The following is a 13,223-nucleotide window of genomic DNA, read 5'->3' on the forward strand; positions in this document are numbered from 1 at the left end:
TCAGCCCGGGATACCTGTTCCTATTCCCCTGCCTTTCCAGCTCCTTCTCCAGGTTGCACTGAACAAACTGGGGCTGCTGAGTCTAGAGAAAGGAAGACCGGACAGGGCAGGATAGTAGCCTTGAAATACCGCTGCTGCAAAGGGAAAAAGAAGAATCTGTCCTTCATGTCCATGGCGTATGAAGGAAGACTCAGGCTTCACGAGGAATACCTCGACAGTGGTAACCGGAGGGATGCCTGGGAGCCATCTCCTCGTGTGGATGTAGCACGTCCGTCACGTCCTTGAGAGCGCAGCTGACAAACAGCTCTCACAGATGACACAGGGACTCGATACGTGTCCTCCTGGCACTGTTTTTAAGAAAACCTAAGGAATGGGTTGGGTGCAAGACAGCTCCTGCGGTACGGCGTGGCTTATCGTGTTGTTTGTGCAGCTCCAAGCACATTGGGGTCTTGCTGGAATAACACGAACATTAAAACCACTGCTACTATGACTTCTACCATTACTGATTAATAACCGCAGCACTTTCCTGATGGCTCTTTAAAGATTAAGCTAATTTGGAAAAAGGCTATTCATACTGAAATCAGGGCATGTGTTCAGGAGGCGAGACTGCAACAGATATTCCAGGCAACTTCCCCACGTAGATGAGTCCTCCTTGGAGAACCCCAACAAAACCTCCTCTGAGGAGCCACACATTTTGGGGGGGACAGCAGGGTGGAAGAGGGCTGGAGAAATGGGGGTCTGGGACAGTCTGAGTACTTACGTGCCAATGTCACACAAAGAAAAATGGATGCACTGTGCAAAGCTGCTGGCAAAACTGGGTCTTAAACAAATAATATAGTGGCTTTGGGAATTTGGGATTGTGTATTCAGAGTTCTTTGCAGTTCATGTAGGAAAACCCATTAGCGACCTGTGTATATGAATGCAATCTTTCCAGCATGGGGACAGACAGATAAAGTATTAGCCTATATACATAGCTTTTCCGAAAGGAGACCTCTAGGAAATACATTCTGAAGAATAGGTCCTAAGACTATAGTATCTATAGTCTTCTCTTCTTTCACCTGAAACCCAGAATTAAACTGATTGAGCAAAATGACACCAATTTGTTCACAATCCGTGGCTGCTATAGGAGTCTTAAATTCAGACTTGTGGGGTTTGTGGTCGACTAGCCAGCCATGCTTTTCTTTTTTTTCTTTCTCTTTTTTGGGGGGGAAGCATACACTCATCAAGCCCCAGTCGCTGAGACTGGCATGAAAGGGAAAAATCAGATCTCAAAAGCTGTACTTTCCGCTGATTAAAGAAAGATCGGAGAAAATGCGACTGTGAAAACCGACGGCTGACAGTGGGATTCAATGAGGCAGGACGTGTATTTGTGCTCTGTATTATGACTGTCACGTAGTGATTTCTTAGCCTCGGAGGAGAAGGAAATCCACCTGACAGACCTGTGCATGAAAAGTATCTTTGTCCTTTAATTGAGGAGTGAGTCGCGCGGCCAAGCGAACTCCAATCATCCTCTGGAGAGGTAACATTTAAAGTTTCCGGCGAAAATATTAACTAGCCATTTTTCGCGAATCATTAACTGCTCATTAGAGCAATGCCACAGCAACGCCAGCGCTCGCCCTCCGCTGCGGCCGCAACCGAGCCCCTCGTAGCCCCCAAAACCGGAGGAAAACCCTGCGGAAGGTCCCGGCACCGTGGGGGAAGTGGGCGGCAGAGCCGCGACGCCCAAAGCGCAGGTTTTCGAGGGAAAGGGGATATTCGCTTGCAGCGACCTGGCAACGCGCCGCTCCCCGGGCGGGCGCGGGGGTCCCGGGAAGGGGGAAAGGGAAAGGGAAAAAAAAGGGAAAAAAAAAGGGAAAAGGGAAAGGGGGAGGGGAAAAGGGATGGGGAAAAGGGAAGGGGCCCCCGGGGGTGTGTTCCCTGCCCGCCGCCTCCCCTCGCCCCGCGGCGCCCGGCCGCCCGCCCCTGCCGCTGCCCGCGGGGGGCTGCGCGGGGCGCGCAGCGCTGCTCGCGGAGCCCTTTGTTATGCTAATGCGGGCTGACATCACGCCGCATATCAAAGCCGCGGCCCCCGCATATAAGGCGGCTCCGCGGGCCGCCGCGGCAGAGGCGACCCGGCCCCCGCGCTGCTGCCCGGCCCGGCCCCGCCGAGCAGCCCGGCCGAGGTAAGCGGAGCGGCGCGGCGCGGAGCGGAGCGGGGGGGCCGGGCGGGTGGCGCCGGGGGCGGCTGGGCTGCGCGGAGCGGTGCGGGGCCGCCGAGGAGGGGGGAACCGGCCCGGCCCCGGCAGGAGCCCCCTGAAATGCCGAAGGTGTGAGGATGGAGGAGAGCGGGGGGCTGCAGGGGAGAGGGGAGACCCATGAGCCTGCAAGGGAGAGGGGAGACCCGGGGGCTGCAGGGGAGGGGGAAGATCCCAGGGGTGTCGGGGAGAGGGGAGATCTATGAGCCTGCAAGGGAGAGGGGAGATGCAGGGGTGGCTGCAAGGGAGAGGAGAGACACGGAGGCTGCAGGGGAGAGGGAAGATCCCAGGGGTGTCAGGGGAGAGGGCAGATGCAGGGGTGGCTGCAAGGGAGAGGGGAGACCCGGGGGGGCCGCAGGGGAGAGGGAAGATCCCAGGGGTGTCGGGGAGAGGGGAGATCTATGAGCCTGCAAGGGAGAGGGGAGACCCGGGGGGCTGCAGGGGAGAGGGAAGATCCCAGGGGTGTCAGGGGAGAGGGGAGATGCAGGGGTGGCTGCAAGGGAGAGGGGAGACCCGGGGGGGGCCGCAGGGGAGAGGAGAGGCACGGAGGCTGCAGGGGAGAGGGAAGATCCCAGGGGTGTCAGGGGAGAGGGCTGCAGGGGAGAGGGGAGATTTATGAGCCTGCGAGGGAGAGGGGAGATGCAAGGGGGGCTGCAAAGGAGAGGAGAGACATGGAGGCTGCAAGGGAGAGGGAAGATCCTAGGGGTGTCAGGGAAGATGTGTGAGCCTGCAAGGGACAGGGGAAACCGGGGGGTCTGCAGGGGAGAGGGGAGACCCGGGGGGCTGCAAGGGAAAGGGGAGATCCCAGGGGTGTCAGGGCAGAGGGGAGACCCGGAGGCTGCAGGCAGCCTCTGTTCCCTGTCCCTACTCCCTGTCCCCACTGCAGGACCTGGGGGGTTGCATTAAGCCCCCCCAAAAGAGCTGACAGTGCTGCTGCCAACAGCAGCAGACTGGCAGCGGGCTCAGGTGGATGTCTCCCCTCCTTGGGTGGGAAAGTTGGAAAAAATGTGTGATGGATACTCACACACTGATACAGCTCACATCTCCTCTTGCTGTCCCTGGGATCGGACTCTTGGAGGTGTCAGATGGGAGTTTTTTCGGCATGCCAGCGTGGGTCTGGCTGCAAACAGCCTCGGGGTGAAGGGAAGAGGAAGCTTGAGGGGGAAAAAAGCAGCTCCGTTTCTTTGGAGTCTTCAGGCCACTTGTTGCGGGTTTGATCAGTGAACCAGAGCTCTCCAGAGCTGTAAACAGCACGTCTGCCCCAGAGAGTCTCCCTCCTTCCCTCCCCTTGCAAACTCCTCTTGCGAATGTAACCTGTGCTGGAGCGAGTGGAAAAAGGCATGATTACCTCCCCAAATAACAGGGGTGGCATCGCAGGCCAAACCTGGAGCTCTTGGGGTGGGGGTTAGATCATTGCTATCCCCCCCAGGGAAAAGACTGTGATGTTTTTCCTGGAGGTGGCAACGCAGAGGACGGTGTTGGCTGATCGGGGTTAGTGAGACCGTCCCAGGGCGTTAGAGACATTTTACACCCAGGTCCGTGTTGTTCAGCAATTCTGGGGAGGAAGATAAGGGGTCTGGAATATCTAAATGGACACTAAAAGGCACGGGCAGGATTAAGGGCTGAAGGTTTCCAGTGTCCTCCTGAGAGCTGGAGCGGGGGGAGAGTTTCCAGAGGCAAAAAGATGCAGAAATAGCCTGAAACAAGCAGTAAGCCTGGATGCTCGTGGGAACGCTGCCTTCCCCTTCACGGGACACACAGAAAACAAATTTGAGAGGACATTAAAGAAAAACAACCCGTGGTGAAGAAATCCTGCCTCCCTTGCAGTCAGTCGGAGTTTCGTCTCGGACTTCAAGGGAGCCGGGAACTCACCCCTAGAGGTTATTAAAATCCTTTGTAATAACAGCACTTCTCGAGTAACCCTTCACACCAGGCACTGGGGCTGCGATAGCCAAAGAGCAGCCTAGATGGAAAAATACACAGCAGATCGCAGAAAGTACCCCCAGAAATACTCCTCCTTCCTCCGATGCGTTGCTACCTGAGTGGGGGTGTTAAGGCAGAAAGGTGCAACTGGGACAAATCCAGCCCAGCTCAGGGCTGGGGGTCAGGTAGGATCGGTTTGCTCTGGGTTAAGGGCTGGCAAAGGGGTTCCCCAAAGCGATACCAGCCTTTCCCAGACGTGTCCCACATGGTGAGCTGAAACGCGGAGGCTTTTGCAAGGAGTGGGATTTGCCCGGCATGTCTTTCTGTGTGTTTTGCTGTTGGGTTGCTTTTGGGGTGGGCTACACTCGGGAAAGCCACTGCAAAGACCACAAAGAAAAGCCCGGAACGCAGTCTGAAATGAGTACCTGAAGGGAAACCCATTTACTGCTATTAATACTGTTGTTAAAATAAGCAAGCCTTGCCCTGGGGACGGAGAGGACCTCTCTAAGACTTTGAGTCCTGCACCTGGTTTGTTTGCTGGTTTGTTTATTTGTTTGCACTGAACAAGGGAAAAAAGGGGGGGATCCTTGAGAGCTTTGGTCTCCTCCTGGCTGCTCCCCGGAGACAAAACCGGGATTGTGTGTTTACTAAGTTGCAGCCCTTTCCTTGAGCTCCAGGTGCCTGCGGAGTTGGAAGAAGTGAGAGGCACAGTTAATGAGGTGGGAAGGAAAGCAGAAGGGAAAGAGCAAAACCCATTTGTTGCAACAGATCAGACAGACTGAAACATCTGCAGGGCACGGGCACCTGCGTTAGTCGAGAAACGCAGTTTTTATAATTTGTCTTTTCTGGAAAAAACATCCATATGACTAGAGAGAAGGTAGGGAGAGATGAATAGCTAAAGATTTGGGCTCGTCTGGAATTTATCTTTTTTCTTCTTCTTCCCAAGCAGTTGCACAAACTTTTTTCGAGGAGGGGGGAAAAAAGCGAAACGGCGAATGAAGCCGTGCCATATGCAGGGTTAAATGGAAACACACAATCAGACCATAACTCAGGGTGTAATTCAAGCCATACGTTGTGTCTGTCTGTCGACTCCAAGGGTTCTGTCAGGAGCGGGCGAGGGAGGGGACTGGGACTGCGAGGGGGGATCCAGCCTTCTCCGTGATTCATAAACCACTCCTTTGCAATTCGGGTGATAGATCTCCCTTGCGCGACAACTCGCCAAGCCTCCGAGTTAACGATAGCCGGTGCTCGCTCTCTGCTTCCAGGTGCTCATCTCCAAGGAGGAGCGGCATCCAAACTGAAGGAAATACCACGCTCCGAAAACCAGGAGGACTCCTTTTTATTTTTCCTTTGGAAAAGCTGCTTGCCTTCTGAATGCGGGTGACGGTGGAGAAAATGAAGCTGAGCCCACAGTTTTTGTTAGCTGCTTTTCTGTCTTTGATTCTGCAAACGGGGATTTGCTATGGAATAAAATGGATGTAAGTATCTATCTCTCTGCATTTTCTGTCTTTGTAGTCATTGCCTTTCTGCTACGAATTTATGCAATTTTCAGTGCAGCACTACTATTTGAGGTGCTCTGTGAAGCCATTTAAAGAGCAGCACTGCATTTCTTGGGGCATTCATTGGTTTCAAGTGCATGTACTGGGAGCTTGTGCTAACAATATGCCTCGATCTTCTTTCCAAAATATGCACGATTTAGGCTTACTTTTTCTTCCCCTCCTTGATACCAAAGGAAGGGCACACACTTGAACGCTCGCATGAGCCACTTAATGAAGTTTCCAATGTTAGCTCCCACCACGCTGGGAAACTCTCCCGGTGGGAGCACCGATCACGCTGAGTACGAGCTGAGAGCAATAGGGGCTGCGGTTAAGATAATGCCGCCAATCTCCAGGCGTAGGGGATGCTTGACAGATAACATGTTTTTTTTGTGGACCTTTTAACCTTTGGATTTTGTGAAGGGTGTTAAAAAAGAGGCGGGGGAGGAGGGTGAAGAAATACCAGGGAGTGTGGTCAAGTCTGGATTGAGTTTCCTTGGAGGTAATGTCACTGCAGCATTTACAAACAAAGTGAAAACATCACTGACATTTCTTGGCTTAAGCAAGCAATCAATTAGCTGCTCACTACAAAATAAACAAACAAGCCCCCTCCAGCACCCCTCTGGTTTCACGTCCTCAATGAGTGATGGATTTCTTCTACTTTGGTTTGAAGTTGTGCACAAAATAAATAACAGGATGTGGGTTAGCCCCAAATGAGCATCTTTTACAAAAGAAAAGGCAAAATAAAATGCCATGCCAGGACGAGTCTGTTGTGTTAGGACATAGTGCTTCAAGGTGAGGATCTTGGGGTTAGGCAGGGAAAAGGGGACAAGAAGTTCTTATTTCGTTACTTTTTCTGCCATAGACCCTGCAGTATGTCTAATTCCCATTTCAGTGTCGTAGTCGTCGTTGTTTGAGGCTACACTTGCACCACCTATTATAGAGGTGGGATTTCTCTCTCTTAATTTTGGAAGTCTAAAAGTTGGGTGTCTTGCCTGAGCCAGTTGCTTCACTGCCCTGTACTCAGTCAGTTGAGAGGGGCACTTTCAGATGGTCATTCACCTCTCCAAAGACAGACAACCAGCGCGAGGGTCCAAGGATGCCCTCTGGAGATGCCAGTCAAGACAAGACAACTTTTGTGGGCATCCAGAGAAGTGTGGGCATCCAGAGAAGTGGGGTGAATCCCCTAGAGGGTGTTTAAATGCATGGGGTCAGCAAGGGAAGCGGTCACCTACTTTAGGGCATCTTTCATGTTTCGTGTCCATGTTGTAAGGACCACCTTGAAAGCAGAGGAAAGTTAGGATCTGATTTACTCTTCACTGCGTTGGCATTACACCCTGTAGCAGCCATCCCAGCTAAAGTACATCTTCCCCCATGAGTGGCCTTTGCCTTCAACTCCTCATCTGAAATACTCACTTTTCTTTCTGCCAGCTTTCCTGAATATTTAGGCTGTCGGCTTTGTGTATATCCAGCACCTTGCATTGGGGGCATCTCTGCTGTAATCGTGTTTAGCAATGCGTGCATGGGTCCAGCAGAGCCCGGATGCATTTGCAACCCTTACTTGTGCTCAGCACAGCTCGCCAGCTCCTTCGCGGCTCCCTGGTTCAGCAGAGCACTTAGCACGGATGCGCAGCCCCGCACTCTGCTCATCCAAGGGATTGCTCATGGGCTTGGCGTGAGGGCCCCGTTCAAGCAAGGTGCTAAATCCCGAGCAACGGGGCTCATCGCTCGGACGCGGCGTGTCTTTGAGGAGAGGACATGCAATGCTGCTGGGACAGGCTCCTCCAGAAGGCAGGAGCTAGGTTAACTTCAGAGGGAATCTGAGGCTGGAAGGCAGGGCAAGATTCATAATAGTGTTGCTGGCAAAAGCAGCCTTTTGGATGGGAAGTGGTTAAGGGGGTGAGTTTTTTGGGTTTTTTTTCTTTGGAGGGAAGGGGGGACAGTTGAAGGAAAGACGCTGCGGTTTCCACTCCTCCCCTTCCCAGCAGACATCTCCCCCTATCGCAAACTGAGTGGGGAAGATGAAAGCTCAGATTAAAGTGGCATTTGAAGTATGAACGACATCCAGATGCACTGCCGGGCTCGACTCACACCTGTTTAAAACCTGGTGGAAAGCTGCACTCCCTGTCTGAGGGCACTTTTCATAAGCGGGACGCTGCCAGCAGGGATTTTACAAAGCAATATTTTTTGCGTTCGCTGGCTCTTCTCCCTTCCCCACCCTTGTTTTTCTATGAAGCCATGGGCCAATTTTTTTTCCCCCTTGCTGTATTTCTCCTAGTGCATCCATGAGGTTGCACCAGGTTTAGGCTGCTGCCAGCATTTGGGCTAAGGGACCATTCCTGGAAAGGGTAAACCCTTGGCAAATTGTGCACGTTGCCTTGGAGCCGCAATCACAGCTCAGGACTGCCAAGTGCTGGGTGCCGTGCAAAAAACCCTGTACCTTCCCTCCACTGCGCGCGCTCGCAGTTGGCTTGCAAGACTCATGGGTAGGGAGGAGAAGGAGGGTACAAAGAAAGAGGAAAGGAATAGGGAAGAAAAAGGAAGGTACAAAGAAAGAGGAAAGGGGTAGGGAGGAAAGCACAAGTCATTTTCGGCAGTGGGCTTGTCTCAGTGGTCTCTCCGTTGGGCCGTTGTTGTAGGCATGGTGCCAAAGGCAAGCTTCAAAGAGGAACGGGGTGGGGGGAAGATAAGGAGGTGGTTTTGCCAGATGTTTACAGGCCCCTCCTGAGCATGGAGAGCGCCGTGGCAGAAAGCCTGGTGGGCCATGTTTGGGAGTCTGGGGGAGAAGGAGCCACTGATATGAGGGGCGATAGGAAATTCAATTTTGATTTAATGTGTGATGTAATTGCAAGGGGAGGGGGAGAATAAAAACACCCTTTTCAGCTATTTAGGACTTCCCTGTAACACGAATATCCCCCATAAATTAGTAAAAACAGGGAGAGCATAAAACATAGCTATTTGTTTTATTTTATTTGGCTTATTTTTTACGAGTTCTGTGGTCCAGATCCCCAGATGTTGTTGTAAATCGGCACCGTTCCCTTCCCTGCAGTGGAGGCTTGCACCACTGAGCATCCCATGCGGTACATGGAAGGTCGGCGTCTTGTAAACCTGCTCTTGCTGTGGGAGAAACTTCATGTTTTTGACCTCTTCCGTCCGTGCTCCAGGGAGTTATGCAGGTGTAAAGTCATGGGTGCAGACAGATCCTTTGCTGGATCAGGGCCCTCAAAGACAGGCAGCTTTCCCATTCAATGCGTACAACCCCCTGAGTCTTATTTTTGCAAGCTGCTTTTTGCAAACGCCATCACCGCCTGAGAGCAGACCTTTTCCGCTCTGCTTTGTGGTGTTGGTCACATCATGGCAGAGGAGGAGGCGAGGGGTCACCATCAGTTTCAGTGGGTGATGTCTCAGACCCAGAGCATGTAGGGACTCTCTTGCTTTACCCACCTCCTTTGCATCCCTGGCCTTTCAGCTCCTCAGATTTGCTTGGGTTTGGCCAAGACGGTTGCTGGATTGACTTGGTCACGGTAGTGCTGAAAAACAGGTGAGCACTAGAGGGAGCTCTGGCCGGCTGAACATTGCACAGGTCTCTCCATGATGGGGCGTTCAGGCATGGATGGGTTTTAGAGGCATTTACATCTCCCAGGGGTACATCTCCTCTGCCTGGGCACCAAGGCAGAGGATTTTCATGTCTGAGTTTCATCCTCAATGCAAGAGCGGTTGCAAAGAGGCCAAACTGAACAGTGGCTTTCTGTGGGGCAACAGACTCAGGCCAAGATCAGCCTTGACAGCAAGTTGTGGCATTAAGTATCTAAACATTTTGAGGTGGAGCTGGGTCATTTTGGGCAGTCCCTGCCTGTGGTGGCTTGGATATGTCCCAAGCCCTCTGGAACAATTCCTGCCTGAGCACCATTTTTGGGCCCTTCTGCAGGCCATTCCTGGGTATGAGGTCAGCTTTGCAGCAGTGATGGCCACACAATTTCCACGGTTAAATCACGGCCATTTAGAAGCAAATGGCAGCTCTGTTGTGCATTTCAGTGACCCCAGGATTTCCACCAGCTCGCTGACCTCAAGCCCACCTGCAGTATCAAGGCCTTCCCGAAGCCAGCACTTTGTTCCCTCAGCTTCAGGCCACTCGCTTTCAAAAGGCAGGGGAAAAAAAAGGGAAGATTTTTGTGCTTTCTGTCAGTAATGCCTGCGTCTCTCTTTAGGCTGAGGTGGGGCCGGGACAGTGGGGCACAGGCGCCTGCAAGGAGACAGGTCTTCCTGGCAAGGGGGCTGTATGATGAGCTGCCGTAAAAGGACCGCAGGACCAGGACAGCGGGAGGGGAGGAGGGAGGTGGTGGTGGGGCACTGCTTTGAAGTGTGCTCTTCCCTCCTGACTCCGTAGGCAGCTCAAGGAAATTGGACAAAGCTCCACGGCCTTCCTCGGCAGTAGGTGAGCCAGCTCGCAGCTGGCATCAACTTCAGTCAGAGCTTGGGCTGGAACTCAATGGCCTTGTGCCCACTGCTGCCAGTGCTGGATTTGGCACCGTATCTGAAAGCAACTCTTATTTTAAGCTTTTACTTCAGAGCTTTCTTTTTTCTCCTCTCCTTCTTCCTCCCCACCTCCTTATTTCTTTTTCTTTTTTTTTTTTACTAAATAAATCCTGCTCCTCTGTTTGAAAAGGCTTTGGGTATTCACTCAACCACTGGAACAACTTCCTAAGGGACATGGTGGCTTTCCCGCTGCTTGTGGACCCAAAGCTGAACGTACTCCCCAGCAGCCCTTTTCTCACTCAAACAGCAGCGGTGGGCTGGGCTTCAGGGGAACTGCATGAAGCTCCCTGGCCTTCAATGCTAGAAGGTTTGATGTGGCTTTCATAACAGTCCTGCAAGCCTTTTCCATTTAAAAGCCTGAGAAAACAATACTCCTTCAGATTCAAATTCTTAAATGAGATCTAATGATTACCCCCCCCCCCAATCACTGCCTCTCTTTATTAAAGTTTACCCTACACTTCAATCTCCACAACCCTGTCATTTTGTGTAAATCTTTTTGTTTCACTCAAATCTCTGGAAGATTAAGAGGTTTAATAATAAGTATAGAAACAAGAGTTTCTTTACAGAAAGCAACGCAGACAATCTGGGGCAGAAATTCTCAGTTTCATCAGCAGTCCTTCTGTGATGCCCTCTTGGGTTGCATCACACGGGGGAGGATGGGGAAGATGCGCTCCAGAGAGGGTGCATATCAGAAAGAGAAAATCTGTCCATGCTTTAAGGATGTTTTAAAGGGTAGTAGCCCTGTACCATTCAATTCAATGAGCATTTCTCCCTTTGGCTTGACTGGGAGCAGGGACCTATGCCCAGTGGTCCTGTAAACCAAATTGTGTGTGTTTTTCACTGATGTCTGCTCAGCTCTGAAGGTACTTCTCCCAGACTGTTTCTCCTATGAATAGTCTTCTCACGGAGCCCAGATTTGCAGACCTTGGCCTATACCTCTCAAAGGACCAAACACTGCAGAGCATTCATGTTTTCAAATGAATTTATTAACTGCCTGAGATAATTAAAAGAGTAAACGAAATCCATGATCCATCCATGCATCATATTTCCTCTGTAATTACATTTATGGTTTTCTGTCAGTATCCATAACTTCAATTGAAAGCCTTGCTATGCTATATATAAAGCAAGAGACATTTGGTTTGGAACCTGTTTATTTAAAGGGATGGGTCAAATATATATATTTTTAAAAAAACAACCATCCCTCAGTTGTCCTCAGCTTTCTGGAGAATGAAGGATGGAGCAGGAGAGTCAAGGGAGGGGAGCACAACATTAGCAGGAGGCAAGTGTGAAAAGCAGCATTTATGGGATGGTATCAGGTAAAACCACACGTGCCCGTTCTCTGATGCAGTGCATGAGCTCAAAGGACGATATTTTTTCACGGCTTTTTCCCAACTTGATGACTAAAGGCTGTTATGTCAACTATGCCCCTGAGGGTTGCTTTATTTTGGCTTGATTATGCCCCTTCAGCTCTAGTCTCCCTCCCAGTGCTGGTGGCTGATGGAGACGGGGTGGAAAAGGGGTAAAGACCCAACACCGTCACCAAATCTTGCTATAGACAAGACCTTTCTGAGGGAAGGGGGTTTCCTTTACATTCCTCAACAAATGGACTTCGCTCCTCAGTAACATCCTTCGTGGGTGAGTGGATGTCCCTCCATGATGCTGCCAAAATTTGGGAAGCAGGGAAGGCTGTGTTTGCTCCAAGTAAACTTGGTGCCTTTCCATGGGGAGGGTTTAAAGTGACAAGGGGGTAGGAGAAGACATTTGTGAATGTATGACAGAGATGGAGCAAACCTGGACTGTCAGGGCATGGACTAGGTGACCTAATCACTCTCACATTCCTGATCTGTGATTTATAAATGCACTTTTTGGTCTCAGCAAGTGACTCCAATAACTGTGAGTTTTCTTTTCCATCCCCATTACCCTTTACTTTTTCCTCCTGACACATGGAGATGTTTCCAATTATAGGTTCTCACAAGCAGAGGCATGAAGTTCAGGCCTGGGAGATGTTCAGAAAACACCTTCCTGCATCTTGCATTTTTATTTTTGGTGGGGTCCCTAAAGATCAGCTCATTCAACAAGGAACAGCCATTGCTGCCATTTACTGAATTTTCCCCAATGGGGCTGCAGTACTTTGTCTCTTGACTTTTTGGCAGACTTTTCCCCCTCTTTCATGAAGTGAATCTCTTGCTTGTGTTACAAATCTGCTTCTCTCTGACAATGATCATCTCTGGCCTTATGTGGTAATGCAGTACTGCAGTGGTTTATTTGTACCTCTGTGGTCTCATTTTTTCACAATCAGGCCTAGCTTCAGGCCAAATTGAGCTTTCATCCCAACCTGAAGATTGCCTTTCTGCTGTTCCTGATTTGTCCATACCAGCGAAATGCAGGTGCCTGAATCTGACTTCCCGGTCCTTTAAAGATGCTCAAGATGTCTACACAGGGCTAGCAGATACAGTGCAGGAGCTGTGAGAGACATGCATCCAGGGCCCGGGTGGGACATCCCAAGGTACCTATAATTAGGCAACTGAGTTGCTCCCCCACAGTGTCGCCTCCCTCAGAGACCTGGCATGTTCCCTGTTTGCCTGAAGTTCAGGGTGTAATGCTCTCTCTCTGCATCTGCCTCACCCTCCCTGCTTATTTTGCTTCTCAGGACGTACTGTGCTGGAGTATTTATCATCTTTACTCTGTTAGTGGTGAGCTGTGTTGGCCTCTTGCCTGATTTGTGTTTCAGTCCTTTCCTGAGACTTGCTGATAGGCTTTCTGGGATAAGTTTTCACAGGTTTCTGGTGCCAAGTGCTGAGGGTTAGATTCATCTCACCCAACTCTGTACTTCTACAGTGCAGAAGTCTGCACTTGGTGCTGGAGCTCAGTGCCTGGGTCCCTCTACAGCCAGTGCTGAAAATGAGCACTTCCAGGGCACGAGTCATCTTCTACTATAGAGCTCAGAAGTAGGTCAGATGAATTACACTGTAGACATGGCTTTTCCTTTCCATGG

At 51.1% G+C, this 13,223-nt stretch overlaps 1 protein-coding gene across 2 annotated transcripts in view; it reads left to right on the plus strand.

Moving 5' to 3' along the window:
• Positions 1 to 2,100: 2,100 nt before the first annotated feature.
• Positions 2,101 to 13,223, plus strand: part of WNT11 (Wnt family member 11) — a 29,238-nt gene continuing 18,115 nt past the window's right edge. For both annotated transcript variants that reach the window (XM_064505223.1, XM_064505224.1), the window contains exons 1-2: positions 2,101 to 2,162; positions 5,423 to 5,635. In XM_064505223.1, the coding sequence (XP_064361293.1) occupies positions 5,532 to 5,635 (104 nt within the window). In that variant the 5' untranslated portion in view covers positions 2,101 to 2,162; positions 5,423 to 5,531. The remainder of the gene's footprint in view (positions 2,163 to 5,422; positions 5,636 to 13,223) is intronic.

The sequence above is a fragment of the Dromaius novaehollandiae genome, chromosome 1 (assembly GCF_036370855.1).
Source record: "Dromaius novaehollandiae isolate bDroNov1 chromosome 1, bDroNov1.hap1, whole genome shotgun sequence".
NCBI classification, from domain to species: Eukaryota; Metazoa; Chordata; class Aves; order Casuariiformes; family Dromaiidae; genus Dromaius; species Dromaius novaehollandiae.